Source organism: Leptosomus discolor, chromosome 7 (assembly GCF_034619465.1).
Source record: "Leptosomus discolor isolate bLepDis1 chromosome 7, bLepDis1.hap2, whole genome shotgun sequence".
NCBI lineage: Eukaryota > Metazoa > Chordata > Aves > Leptosomiformes > Leptosomidae > Leptosomus > Leptosomus discolor.
In genome coordinates this window covers 56,288,148-56,302,680 of record NC_141397.1, presented here as the reverse complement: position 1 = coordinate 56,302,680, position 14,533 = coordinate 56,288,148, and the positions used below count along the sequence as shown (strand labels likewise).

At 40.5% G+C, this 14,533-nt stretch overlaps 1 protein-coding gene and 1 non-coding gene across 2 annotated transcripts in view; both read right to left on the bottom strand.

The window, feature by feature from the left end:
• The window catches only part of MCF2L2 (MCF.2 cell line derived transforming sequence-like 2), a 152,431-nt gene that overhangs the window by 17,775 nt on the left and 120,123 nt on the right, over window positions 1–14,533 (bottom strand). Inside the window, exons 20-25 of the mRNA XM_086468381.1 lie at window positions 14,425–14,517; window positions 12,334–12,459; window positions 7,378–7,599; window positions 6,697–6,789; window positions 6,208–6,286; window positions 2,983–3,055 (exon numbers count right to left, since the gene is read on the bottom strand). Of these exons, the coding sequence (XP_086324507.1) occupies window positions 2,983–3,055; window positions 6,208–6,286; window positions 6,697–6,789; window positions 7,378–7,599; window positions 12,334–12,459; window positions 14,425–14,517 (686 nt within the window). The remainder of the gene's footprint in view (window positions 1–2,982; window positions 3,056–6,207; window positions 6,287–6,696; window positions 6,790–7,377; window positions 7,600–12,333; window positions 12,460–14,424; window positions 14,518–14,533) is intronic.
• On the bottom strand, window positions 13,965–14,044 carry LOC147415300 (small nucleolar RNA SNORD36). The gene has a single exon (XR_015183573.1). It is a non-coding gene; the product is annotated as a small nucleolar RNA SNORD36 (small nucleolar RNA).

Below are 14,533 nucleotides of genomic sequence, written 5' to 3'. Positions count from 1 at the left end.
CACAGCAAGGGATGTTCTTGGGTAGAGCTGAGAAAGGAAAAATGGAGGAACAACTGGGTTGTCTGCACAAGCTCTTTTCGCAAGTCCAACAGATTTGGAAGGAAGGAGTGGGAAGCCGTTAGAAAAGAGGACCCCAGTTTTCCATCCTTTGCAGCGTATTTGACTCCAGGAGAGAAATGGGTACTGCATGGTCACATAGAGGTCATACCAAGCGTAGAGGAACGTATGGATTCCCCTGGCTCCATGATCCCCAAACTCCTGTTTCTTCTGCTCTTTAAAAACGTGAATACAAGTGGGATATCCCTGTGTACAGCTAAACCACAGACGAGGGGCTCCACCTTGCCAAATTTGCACAGGTATCAGCCTTGTCACCTGTAATGGGAATGACACCCCTGCCCCAGGATTTTAGGGCAATCGAGCTGCAAGGTTTTCCCATGGCTCTTATTCTCATTGTTTTGCAAATGTCTGGTGGTTTAGTTTGGGTGTTTGACTGTTGTCTTTGGCAGACTGCTCCTCACATTTCATTGTATGTACACACTTGAAATACATGTCAATAGCGAGCATTTTGGGAAAGAGTATCAGCAATCACATTGCTGTTTACAATTAACATATGAACTGTTATACTCGACATTCACAGGGTTTGTCATGCTTGTAAGGGAAGGTTCAAGATATCATTAAAAACTTAAAAACATTTGGAATACTAGAGAGCTGTGAATAGCTTCTATAACTACAAGGCAACCTGGGATTCATTGATTTGTATTTGAACCTCTGACCTGTTTCTGATGAAACCTTAACAGAGATCTCCATTATCTCCTGTACTAAATCAAAACGTGATTTTGCAGCCTGACGTCAGGTACAAAATGGGGCTCAAAATAAATATGGGAACAAATCCAAAGCCTCACATTTCCTTATTCTTTTTTTTCCTCTGTTCCTTCCCAGCTAGGCTGAGATAACTGTGAAACATGCAGCTGACAGAGTTAAAGATTTACAGCTGTGAGAAAGACACCAAGAAAACACACGAGCGTCTCTGAAACAGCACCTGCAGTAAAACTCCAAGTGTTTGTGTATATCTATGTGCACAGGATATTTTTACATGGATGTATGACTGAATCAGGCACTTCTAATAAAGCAAATAGACTATTGTTCTAACTGTTTAACTATTAAAGTTTCATATGTTTAAATAGATCAGAAAACAATACAAATGGATCATTTCTTTATCACTGAAATGCAGCAGCTACCTCTTGAGAGATACAGCAGCAATAGTTACCACAGGGCATCTCATTTTAGGATTAAATAGCAAAACTTTGGGGAAGAATTTACAGAGAGATAATTTAAATAGATAGAACAGGACTTAGGGACATTCAGTAACCACTGGTGTTAAGGGTGGGCACTGGCTCTAAGCGTCCCTTCTGCCAACAGCTCAGCTCCAGCCCTGAGTCAGCCCAGCCCTGCTTTATCTCATGGAACTTCAGCCCCAAGTGCTGCGGTGGCACATAAACAAGTAAAGGGCATAGTCTGTGTCACTGAACAGCTAGGGCCTGGGGAGGGCATCCTGCAAACAGAATTCCCCAATGTTATTGTACAGGTTTGACAATTCCAATAAACAGCAGAGTCAGTGTTACACATGGGTGACCCAGGAGAGGGCATCTATTAGTTAGACAAAATCTCAATAATTAATTAGCCACCAGCCACTGGCAGAGCACTGATGATGCTGGTTGCTCTTTAGATAATAGTCTGCCACTGGCTTACTTATAGCACCTTCCACAACTGGGGCTGCTTAGTCACGTCCCTCAAACACAGGCTATGCCCATGTGGGTGGCTATCACAAAGTCTAGCTTCTTCCCTCCTCTCCTGGCCTCCACCCAGCATCCCACAACCGGCTGCAGAAGGGGCTCCACAGTCTGAGGAACTCTGGATCCACCACTCCACATCAGCTGGTGCAAAGCCACCTGGTGCTGCAATTCCCCTGTCTTTGCATCTCTCAGACACATACTACTGAGGATCCAGGTGGCCTCTGCTTACAACAGCCAAGAGAACACTCTGAACTGTGTTCCATTCATGAAAGCCCAGAGTGCCGTTCTTTCACGAAGACTTACCACATTCTTTCTGTCCCTATAATAACCCAGCATTTGGAGCAAAAGCATCTACTCTCTTCCTCTCTGACATAGTTGGCAGAGTGAGGATAACTTCATTTTTCCTTTGATTTAATCCATTCTAGGACAAATAGCTAATCACATGACCTTTCTTCCAGGAGTTATTTAATATTCTGTTGACATCTTTTGTCTGTAATTTCTGCTCTGAAAATTCTCACTTTAATATCCTTATAAAGTGGACATACATCTGGACTGATTTTAAATATTTTTGTGATTGCATTTCATATTTTACTGGAATAATTTTCTCCCATCCCCAAGGTAGTTTTGCTGAAAGATTTTCACCCTTAAACCTTTTCAGCTTAAACCTTAAACAAAGTAAAAGTAACCAGGCCTAGTGAAAACATGGTGCAGGATTAACAGCCCTGCATCTGTTTAAGATTTCTTGCATCGGGTTGTACAGCTCTCAAAGTCTGGCTGTGTTACCTGGGAATCTCCTGGTTTGGTTGATCCTGCTCAATTTTTACAGTGATGTCCCAGGCCAACTTACATTAAACTTACCCAGCAATTGGGTCATTACAAAAATTTGCTGACAGCTCTATTTAATGTCCTGGAAATGTTCCAATACATTTTGTCTAAACTTGAGTTAATCTGGAGCGTATGGTTCTTTTGCAAACACAAATGATCATCTTTGAAATGAATTCTGCATTGTGATTTTAGTACTCCATGAGCAAAACCTTTACCTGCATTTATATATCTTTAAAGAATTTGAGGACAATTGATGAAGTTCATACCCAGGTAGCTAAACACAGAAAACTAAGAATTTATGTACTGCAAAAGCAGAAAGGCAAGACAAAACATGGCCCTGATATGCCATGATAGCTGTGGTTACCTGCTTGCATTGGAGGAATCCATGGGTGCATGGTATACGCTCTCAGTGATTCTTTGGTGCAGTTGACTTGCTTCTGTTAAAGGAAAAGGTAAAAAGAACTTGTTCCAAATTGTATAAGTTGCTTCCTTGTTTGCATAGAAGGCGGGAGAGAGAGAAAAATAGGAAAGGAGATGCTTTGACTGCTGCTACAACAAAAATGGAATACTTGTACTTGAAGAGAAAGGCATATGGTGATCTTAAAGGCTGGAAACTTAGCTCACCCAAACAGCTCTTCTACCCACATTTTTTCAGAGCAGGACAGATTTCTTCCCCTACCACCTTCTCTTTCCTCTGTGCCTCTTCCTAGCTCATTGCACGATATGGATCTAGAGAATGGACATATTGGCATTTTTCCTGGAATGCAATACAAGTTTTGTGGCTCACAGCTTTTTCTGGACTCAGAAACACGTATATCAGTCCTTTCGCACATGCAGCCATCTAGTAGAATCTATCCCCATCCCTCTGGAAAATGCTTTTGCTCAGCATGCTGGACAAATAGCAATAATAGAATGTTATTCAGATGCCACTTGTTCATTCTTTTTGCATAGCTGCAAGGTAGCAACAGACTCTTTTGTACCTATGTCCGGTAACTGATGAGTAAAGAAAGATGGTAAAAAGATGCTGACAACCCGGTTTTCAGGGCCAGGAGAGTCAGACACTGAGAAGTGAGGAAGCAATGGAATGACCTGCTTTCAGACTCTCAGATTGCTGAGATCCTAGGGCTGTTTCACTCTGGAAGAAGATAAAGCTCCTGTCAATGAAAGGAGAAGAAGCAAAGGGACGGGGCCAGCACTGAAAGATTAAACTTAAAGTTTTTTGTGGGTGGGAATGCTGGGAGAAAGTAGCTCCCTGGGTGGGGAGTCAGTAGGAGCTCCATCCCTGGATTTGGCAACTGATTCACAGCCTTGCACAAATCCCTTAAGCTGCATCTATTATTCCTTTGCCTGCAAGAGACAATTATGCTTTTTGGGGTCGATGGATCAAGGTGTTACCCAAAACCTTGTTAGCATTCCATGCCCACTGCAGTATACGATAGGGGGTGGACATACACTAGGTGTTTGAACACTAATTGACCCATACATTAAACTATTTATCACATACCTTTGGCCACCTTCTTTGCCCTTTACTCACTCTTTCATCTCAGCTGGTTCCTCCCAACATCCCAACCCTCTGTGCAACTCGTAACAACAGTCATTAAAAACAGCCCAGACAATGTTTCCCTCTTCCGTCTCTCATTACACTGCACAGTTGGAGAAATATCCAGTCTTAGATTATACATTAATTAAAGCCTCTCCTTTCATGAGTCACTGGAAATAGAAACGACCGTTTAAAACCACAGGACAAAGCATTTGCTTCCTGCTGTCAGTATTGCAATAAGGGCTTTGATTCACGTGCCCTCTGACTGCTATTCTCCTGGATTCACAATGAAGGAAAGCTGGACTTTGCTCATACAGTAGGATGAAAGTCGCCCTTGGATGTTCTCAGGACCAGACTGGATAAAGTCTTGAACAACCTGGTTTGACCAATAACTGCCTCTGCTTTGAGCAGGACATTGGACAACAATATCCTGAGGTCCCTTGAAACCCGAAATATTCTAGGATCCCATTACCTTAAGACAAAACAATAAAGAATATAAAAATATAAATGTTTTCAAAAACTTTCAGTCTTGATTCCTGTGTAGTTTTCTCTGGAAAACACATAGTAACTCTAGCACGTAGGTCTCGTATGCTACAAAGATTTCACAAATGCTCATCTGGGTGATATAGAAACTTCATTTTCTTTGCCTAGAAACACACATGGAGGACTAGCACTCTATCCTATTAAACACATACATTTTCTCCATAAGCTACTCTTCTGTTGTAGCCCAGGTAAAGCCAGTTTTTCTACTACAGAAGTAAATATTACAAACCATATCAGAGAATCCCTAGATCAAGTCCTGAAACTGCACTGATAAGAATTGTGACTTCTTTCCTCAGCAGTTCCTGCTGAACTGACCACAGTGAAATTCAGAATAAAAAGGAGAAAGGTTAAAGACAAGAATAATAACAAAAGACCTGAGTGGTCAACATTGTAGATAAGTATATTGTTATGGGTTGGACTAAATTGCTTGAGTCTAATGTGCATAGTTGTTTTCCTCCATTTAAGGAGGTTGTAAGAATTTGTTCTCTTTGTGACACAGACAGTTAAAATAAAGGTGACCTCTAAACATAAAGCAAAGTTTGCTTAGGAATCTGAAGGATGTGGGTGGAGAAGCTTTGCTGGCATTGCTTTAAAGAGAGGTGTGTGTGTGTGTATGAGAGAAGAAGGAAACGACAGGTCAAGGTGAGAAGCAATGCCAGGGCCCAGGAAAAGTCTGTATTGGATACAACCATGTGGGGCTTTTTTTTCTTAAGAGAGTCTGAAAAATGGCTTTTAGGACTCTGCACATCCTTGTTCATAAATAGAACAGTATCTCAGATAGTTTTCATCACTATATTTTCTTACTATCTGGAACAACCTAACTGAATTTTGTCTGTCTCTGTTTCAGTATCTTATATAAAAAGGGTGCCATTATTTTAGGTACTTATGGGGCTTCAACTTGATGTGTTGAGCACGTCACAAAACACCTTCATAGTAACATCTCTGCCAGAAAGGGAAATGTCATTAATCAAGTTTCACAGGGAGGTCCCTAAGATAAAAAGATGGGATAACTGACTGACATTTAAAACATAAGGCAGGCGACTAGATTTAAAATTAAAACCCTCAAAACCCCAACAAAGAATAACAAACAATAGGACGGAGAGGAATGGGTTCTGTGACCGGTCATGTATGTGGAAGGAGATCTTTTGCCTCAGGTCTTGTGAGAAGCCACAGAGTGAAGACTGGGACCCCATCTCCTCACATGCTGATGTAAATGCGCGTTGCGGTTTGAGAGGGAGAACAGAGGAAAACCGTGTTCCTCAGGCTAACCCTAAATGCAATAATTATTCATGCCATTCTAAAGTTCTAATAAATTTTCTTTGATCAGGACAAGGGTTTATATCCCAGTAATGCTGCAAACACCCAACTGATCCTCACATAGAAGATCTGCTCTTGCTGATTTCCCTGGTGGTACTGGGTGGCACTGTAACTCATCCCAGCTCCATGTTGTCACATACAGCTACAGAAAGAAAGCAACATTACCAGAGTTCACTCTGTGTGTCCTACCTCTACACGCTTCCAGTTGTCCTGTCAGGACTTTGCGAATCTCTGAAATCCAGGTGTTTTTCAGCTCAACAGAAGATGCCTGAGCACACAAGAGGAAAAAGAAAAGCACATCCAGTTAAAGCATGCTGCCAGTCACTTGGATGCCCTGACCTACATTTGCTCTCAGTTTTCCCAAGGAAAGAAACACTGTGGCCAGCTTTAAACAAAGCAGACCACGCTCTTCAAGGTGGAGAAGTTACCATAAATCTAAGGTCCTTTTCCTTGATTTTCTGTCCAACATTCCAGGTAATTTTCCACTATTTTGTTTCCTCTTTTACCCAAAATCATGACCATTTTCACCAATGATAAATTTCAGTGCCAACGCAACAATGAAGCTTCCAATGGCTATTGTTTCTTGAGTGTACAGGATAGTGAAAATCATGAAACTGAAAACTTCATTAAAAATTGAAAGAAAGTATAGTCCCTGGGGGAAAAAAGGACTGTTGTTACCTGAATGATATAGACCTCTTCTCTGCCATTGTACCAGATCTCAAACTTCTTGTTATCCCCTTTTACATTTTCTGTAATGCCCACAGTGCTCATCTGTTTCAAAATAGAAAAGAAGAAGCTGGAATCTGGAAAATGTCAATAGTCTTTAAACTCTTTGTCTTCTGAGAAGCATTTTTAAAGGGCTTTTTTAGGGAGCCATTAAAAGTAAAATTCAGAACATGTTATTTCTAGACATCTAATTTATCATTCATCTTTTTGGTTGTTGTAGGAAAAATTAAAAAAAATAATTAAGTGCTCAAAAGTAACACAAGCCAATGTCAACCATGAGTTTATCCTCTTTGCCTTTTTTTGCTTGAACTGTGGGTCAGTTTTCAACCCTATCCTGGCTCTTGTCCACCTATACAAGTTTTCAGTTTGAGGATGATGGTAGTTTCAACTTGTCATCACTGACCTGTTGAGGTGGGAGAGGAAGAGGGATGGAACAGGGCCCAAGGTTCACGTCTGGAGTTGCAGACAGCTGAGTCTGTCTCCAGATCAACACTAAATGGGAGCTTTCATTTACTCAGGGGTGCAAGATAGCTCCAGATATGTGTACCTTCTTCAAGTCTCCAAATGGAAACATCTCTGTGTTGTGAGAACACCAGATTTATTTCTCTGGCCCACCATTACCACCTTTATTACCTTTAATGAATTTTTAAAGCTGTATGAAGCCGTCTTCTCATGGCCGTCTGTGTTCTCCTCCCGTTTCTTGCAGAAAAGTAGCATCTTTGTATAGAGGAAGAGGTGTCTCTGCATTGGTTTGAATCTAGCCAAGTCCTTCACCTTGTTGTGCCCCTTCTTGTGGTCAGTCCACACGTTGAAGGAACCTTGCATCAACAGCTTGCCAAGCTCACTGACATCCCCCTAACAAGCAAGGAAAAGAAAGAGCCTACATCACATTCAAACTAGGGTAATCCCAGGCCTAGTTCTTTCCCTTAGTGGTGTTTAAGCTTCCAGGTAGAGGCATGGAGAGTGGCCATGTTACAGCTGGAATCCTATCTGCACATGTCTCCTTGCTAAACCTGTGTGATTTCTTCATATAACTATTAACTTACTGTTTTCCATGCCCATAATTCCCAGTTTGTCTCCCCATTCATAGTTAGTGTCGTCTTCAGATCTGACACACGAGCTGTCCTCTCAGAGGAAGCATCTTCTGACAAGAACTCCTGACTCCAAGGCAGTATGAAGGCCCAGTGCAGTCCAGATATCCAAGCAAAGGCCTTGGCTCTGAAAATCTAGGTTCAGTTTCTGCTCTGCTACAAGCTGCTTCTATCCCTGGGCAAAACCTTGAAAGACGCTTAGATATCTGAAGACACAGATCAGTTCCTAGAGGTATGTAGGTGAGTAATTCCCTCCCATTGCAAAACAGTCTTTAAAGGCTTTGCCAATAGTTTTCCAGCTCACCATCTGCAAACTATGCAATGCTGCACAACCTTGGGCAAAGAGGTAGTAAATGCACCAAGAAACCATAAAAGTACCTGAGGGAGAGAGTGAAACTAAGCAGGAACCAGATCGTTCTAAGTTAATGTCCTTGTCTAAGGACCACTGATGGGTAAATATTTCAACTGATACAAATATTTGGCTCAGATGCCACCAGCACTAACATTTATAGCATAGTTCAGTACTAAAGGGTGTAACAATGTGTGGATAGGGGATATGGCAGTATCTATATGGTAATGGGCTTCAGCAAATAACATTAAACATCATTATCCTAGCAGCAAGTTTTTCTAGGAGTGCTTTGTGTAATAAATTGAGGGAATAAGCTCAGTGCATTTTAAAAGTACTTATTTTCAAGATTTGTGTGTTCTGCTGATTATAAGGTGAAGACGTTTGCTCCGAGTAGGAATATCTGATCTCTTAAACTACAGATTGCAACCCATTCTCTGTCTCACTCCCCATCCTCTACCCTAGATCCAACTGCAAAACCAAGGTTTGATTAGATATTTTTCCACTCCACATCAGGGTATTACCAGACTCTCCAAAGCATTCAAAAAACCTCAGTAATTTCTATAACAATCTCATCTCTAATATATAGAGTTGAATTTTTTTTATTTGTGCATACAGGGCAGTGCGTGCTTGTATTTATATGTGCATGTGGGTGTAAACTGAGAGCCTGTGAAAAGCATACTAATGAGATATAAAGCTAAATAAAAACAAACAAACATATTTTTTACATAATTCTGGCAAAGCTGAGAGACTCCTGTCACTTCAGGCCCTGTTCGATACGCACTGAGATTCAAAAGATCAGTTCAACTCTTGTAATAGGTCCGACACTTCAGTCTTGGATCTAGGATTGGGATTATAGCAAGTGAAGTGGGAAGCTACCACAGAAAGAGAATGGACAGGGATGGAAGTCTGCAGCAGTTCCACAAAAGACCCACAAGCCCTGGGCTCTCTCTTTAGGGTGGACAGCAAATAGAGAGGAGGACACTGTTTCTGGTAACTTGTGCTAATCAACGGCAATATTTTGTTCTAAAGGAAGTTTATTTAGAATGGAGGATTTGATTACTATCTGAAATGTAACTATTCCCTGTTAGGACAATACATTGAATCTCACGTTTATAGAAGATAGAGATACATATGAATGGCTTAAGTGCTGCATAACTCATGGACAAAATACCCAGGCTAGATTGTATACAAATGTTAGGATGATAGTAGGAAATATCTCTAAAACTTCTGCTCTCCAAGGTTTACTCTACTCTTTTTGCGGCTTTGCCTAAAAATAAAAAATAATAATAATGAAAAAATTAACCCCAAACTTACATGTTAGCAATTTCTTACACAAGAGTGCCTGTGCACAGGTCCAAGAAGCAGAATAGCCTATGCAATTAGGAGCACTCATCAGCTGCCACAAAACCTGCTTTTCTGCTGGCATAATATCCTTCTGTGAAAGGTGTTCTAGGCAAGTATTTCTATCATGCCTGTGTGGGAAAGACTCCACAAGATGGAGTGTGGTTTCATGAGCTATGGGATGTGTTGTTTATTTGGCATCACAGCTGAGCACCTGGAACAGGTGGAACAGGGAGAAGAAATTATTGGGTTCATCCTCTTTCACACTTTCATTACATTTAAGAATCATGTAATAAACCGCCTCAGGAATGCTATCAGCATCGGGCTACACAGCAGCCATGTTCCACTTTGTCATGTCTTTCAGTTCAGCTAACAAACCAGAGGCAAAAATCTAGTCCTTGGAGCTACTATCTGGCATTTCATGGAAGGCTGGCAAATTCAAAAGTAGAAGCTGAAAAGGAACAGGAATGCTCTGTTGAATTCTTGAGTACAAAACTACTCTGAGATTTGAAAGTAAGGAATAGGCAAAAGGATGACCTCAACATTTATATGGATAGGAAACTGGATAGATCTCCTCTGCTCAGGATAGTTCTTTCTCGAAGAAACTCTTCTGCCCATCCCTTACAGAACTGTTTAAAAACAAATTTTTGTAAAATTGCTGTAGCTACATACATTTAAACTGGGAATCAAAAGAGGAAAGCTACCTTTCTCTTTGGGGATGAATCAGAAACAGCGGAGCTGCTGTATCCATGAGCTTCCCATGCCCACATTGACTGGTCCATGTATTCAATAATAATATCCAGGCTTTAAAAAAATCTTTCTAAAATGAATCTCTCAGACACTCAGAATTATCCATAAGCAGAATGGTTTAGAGAAGCTTTTACAAGCTATTTCTCCTGACACCTAGAAGGCTGTAAAAGACTCACTACTGAAACCAAACAGACTTGAACCAAAAAAATCCACACAGGAAAAGTCCTATCTTTCCTGCAAATACAAATGAATACTTGATTGTTTCAAAAGAAGCTGAACAAGGTAACATGTGCAGCAATGTGCAAGTTATCAGTTTATGCAGCAGTTGCAGGAAGCCCCAGGAGGAGCCAGCAGGCTGTCACTGTAACCAGTGATTCAAACACTCACACCAAGCAAAACCACCCTGAGTGCTGAGAATGGTGGCACCAGGACAAAGACACCTGTCCCTAGAAAGAGCATAGAAGAAAGTCTGGAGAAACTTGAAAGCAGCAGAGATGTGTCTCAACGTTCATTTATACTGCTCCAGGAAAAACTTTTCACAAAACTAAAGAACTAGAAGGGAAATTTTTTATACTGTGATGGAAAAGTGAACACAAGCTTTGCCACTGGCTTTAAAGAAAACAAACAAGCTTCCCAAGAGTAGCAAAACTAAAAGGAAAACTGATTACCGAAGTGAACCAGCTAATGAACTATTCCTGTTCAGCCAACAAATCTGAATATAGTAGGCTTCTCCTGCCTTGAGATAGCTTGCAAAACCTGAAAATTAGATTAAAATAATATCAAAAAGATACTGCTAATCTAAACTAAGCAGGAAAACTTCATGCTATACTCTTAATCTAAACCAAACTCTTGGTGCAAAGACATACAGTGCAAGACCCCACTGATCAATTCATAATGGGCGTAGCTCGTATCTGTGCCAACTCATGTGCTGAGAACTGTGGTGTTTCTCTGATCCACAGGCACTACAGCTGGTCTATGTGTTTACTAATATAATAAGGTGGCCACTGCTTCACATTCAACCCAGCACAGCTACTGCAGGATCATTATTTCAAACGTAACGCACAATCCACAGGAGCATCTTCAACTGTGTACAGCACTGGATCTATGACATGCAGCCGAGCATGCAGTTAAATTCATTTTTAAAATAATGCTGACAGAGGACATGGTTTCCTCAGCTACCAGATGCAGATGCACTTGTACACAAGAGAGAACTATAGAAATTAAAACTCCTGAAGCCACTGCAAAACACAGAATAACTCTTACCACCCAGACACAGTCAGTATAGACCCCAGAACTTTCTTAGGAAGTCACATTCTGCACAAAATACTGGTTTTCTGGTGTCCAGACTAAACCCTGTTACTCCATTCTAACAATTCTTTGAACTCAGCTTCTCAGTACAGGTTTTTTCTTGGCATTTTCACCCTGCAGCTATTTCAAAATGGGCAACCACATCACATGCAAGCCTCATTTCGACAGACATGTTTCTCCTTTACGTGTCAATCACTTCCACTTCTCACTTAAGGGATCATTTTATGCAGGCAACACTAGTTCTTGAAAGTCATATGACTTCAGTGGAGCTTCAGCAGAGATATATACATTCGTGGCCTTTGATTTGTACCGGGGTTGTTGTTTCACATTTCAGATGAGTTTGACAGTCACTGGGATGGATTTTATTGCCCACTTTAAACGGAAGCCAAAATTTTCCTCCCTAAGTCCAAAAGATTTGGAAACACTCGAGTTGCATAGCAGTCACAAAGTTTCAGCAAATTTCTTAAGTTGTCTGTCACACTTGCTACCTCTCATCTACAAATGAGTTCTGGGTGTGATTACTCAGAAGGACCGCATTTGTCCCACTTCCTCCCCACATTCATACCCCCACCTCCACACAACAGGTATGTTGACAAGTGGTTTTGGTCACCACAACATGTCACTGAGTGGCATCCTTCAAGAATGTGGCACAAGCTCCCGTAAATGTACTAGCCATGGGCACAGCATGATCAATGACGAGAGGAACATTGGATGGGTTAAGATCAGAGTAACAGCAACAGCAAATAATACCTCGTATCCTGTGATTGCTATCTGGTGCATGGAGTCATTTACTGATTTGATGATATCAAGCATCGTGGCCAGGGCTTCTTCCAATTCAGCAGTACCCTCTGAATTCTTGCTGCACTTCAGCATTTCCTGATGAAAGAAAAAAAGATAAGAAAACTACTTGAAAACTTCTTATACCAGAAGCCACCATAAGATGATCCTCCCTGAAATTTGTGCTGAATAGACAAAGTATCAGAAATATAGGAAAACAAAAAGAAAAAAAACCCTAACAACCAAACAGGACATTCACAAGGATTGTCACTGAGGACATACATTGACCTTTTGGACATTTTCAAGTTTTATGAGTTCATTTAAGATAAGGCAGGACCATTCTGACATATTTACAATGAACTTCTTGCATGGCACAGAATTATATCCAGGGTTTTTTTACTCCACATCTGCTAGAAAAGAAACTCAATCTTAATATAATGATTTCAGGTGTTAGAGGATTCATCATTTCCCTTTGCAATTTGTTCCACAAGGTACTTATTACCACTGTTAAAAATATAAATCAAAGATTGAGCAAACACTATATTCTGCTTGAAATAAGAGAAGTTATTCCATCCTCCAATCTTTGCACAAGGAATGAGAGACAAAGAGAATTTAAAACTAGTCTGCCCATCACTCAAGGCACACAGCTTCTTAGGCACTTTGTTGCTAGCAGTTTTTCACTGACTTCCATGTTCCTACACTTTTAAATGCTTCTGCTAGCAGGGAAAGTGTGCACCATCTTCACAGATCTCATAATCCCTGACAAAATAAATGTCCGTGCCAATGTGTTGTTGTTAAGTACAAAACTGGTCTGACCAGCTTCAACCCCAATGGCTGCAAACTGTTTTGCCTGAGAATTTTACTCCTTGATCTAATCTTGGTTTTATTTACAGTCTTATTTCAAATTAAAAGTAGCATCTGATTTACTCTTGCTCTTCGGAAGACCTTGACATTTTCTCCCTTGTCACAAAATAGTTTCAAGAAATAAAGCCAAAGTTACTTCTGGCTTACATTGATGTAAATCTACTGGAATCAGTGGAGTTGCACCCTTTTTAATATCCCCCTCCAATATTTGGATTCTACAGTTCTGTGTAAAGTCAATAAACAGGTCACAGAAATACTGCACAAGTGAATGGCCAGCCAGATCCTCAGATGGCTTAAACGGGCACAATCTGACAAGTGCCATGGGAGCTGTTAGCAAATAAAACCGCAGCCCAAGATCTTCATTGCAAGTTTCACACTACACTTCATGACAGTACACACTACATTAGGTCCAGAGGCTTGAGAACAGCCTGTAATTCACCTTCATGACCTTCCCATAAGGAAAGTCAGTAAATACTGTTTTTAAGAACTGAGGAGATGAAGACAGAAACATAAGACACCATCTTCAAAAAATGTCATTGGTTTGAGAGTGTATCTTTCATGTTGCCCAGTTCAGACCAAGATTTCAAGCATAGACCACTCATGGTTCCAACTAAACCAAGAAGGAAGTTCACATATTCATCCTGTGGAAAAGTTACAGACAATTTCCTAGCTGGGTCTTTAGAACGGAAGCACCAAAAGGGAGTGGCTCCTTCTGAAAGGTTTGAGTCACAACCATGGGAAAATATCAGGTTTAAAGAGCTGAAAGAGTTTTATTAAACAGGGACAGATGTCAGGTACAGTATTTAAAGCATCAGTTCCTGTTTTCAAATTGTAAGAGCACATACTGATCCAATAAATCCAAATTCAATTTCTTTTTAAAGATAAATAAAACAGTAAGACAATAAAATACTTACTATATAAAATACATTACTTTTTTATATATAGCAGTATCTATATAATAATATACTGCTATTACTTATGTATAAGTACTGCTAAGTAATAGCAGTACTTATTCTGAAATAGAAGTCCTTTCTTTGATTGTTTGTTACCATTTTACAACTTAGCATTGCAAAGTATTTGTTGAAGAAGTGAGAGGGGATTTATTTCCAGGCAGTCCTTCAGAAAATAATGCTGATATACAATTGTGCAAGTAAGATAAGCTATGCATTGGAATTCTTTGCACTGTCGTGGGGAACTTACCTTTAACAGCAACTGGTACTTGGTGATTCTCTGGACTGGCTTTAACAGGTATGCATCTAGCGAGAGCTTATGATCCAATTTACGCTGACATTCCTGTAAAAGACAATAG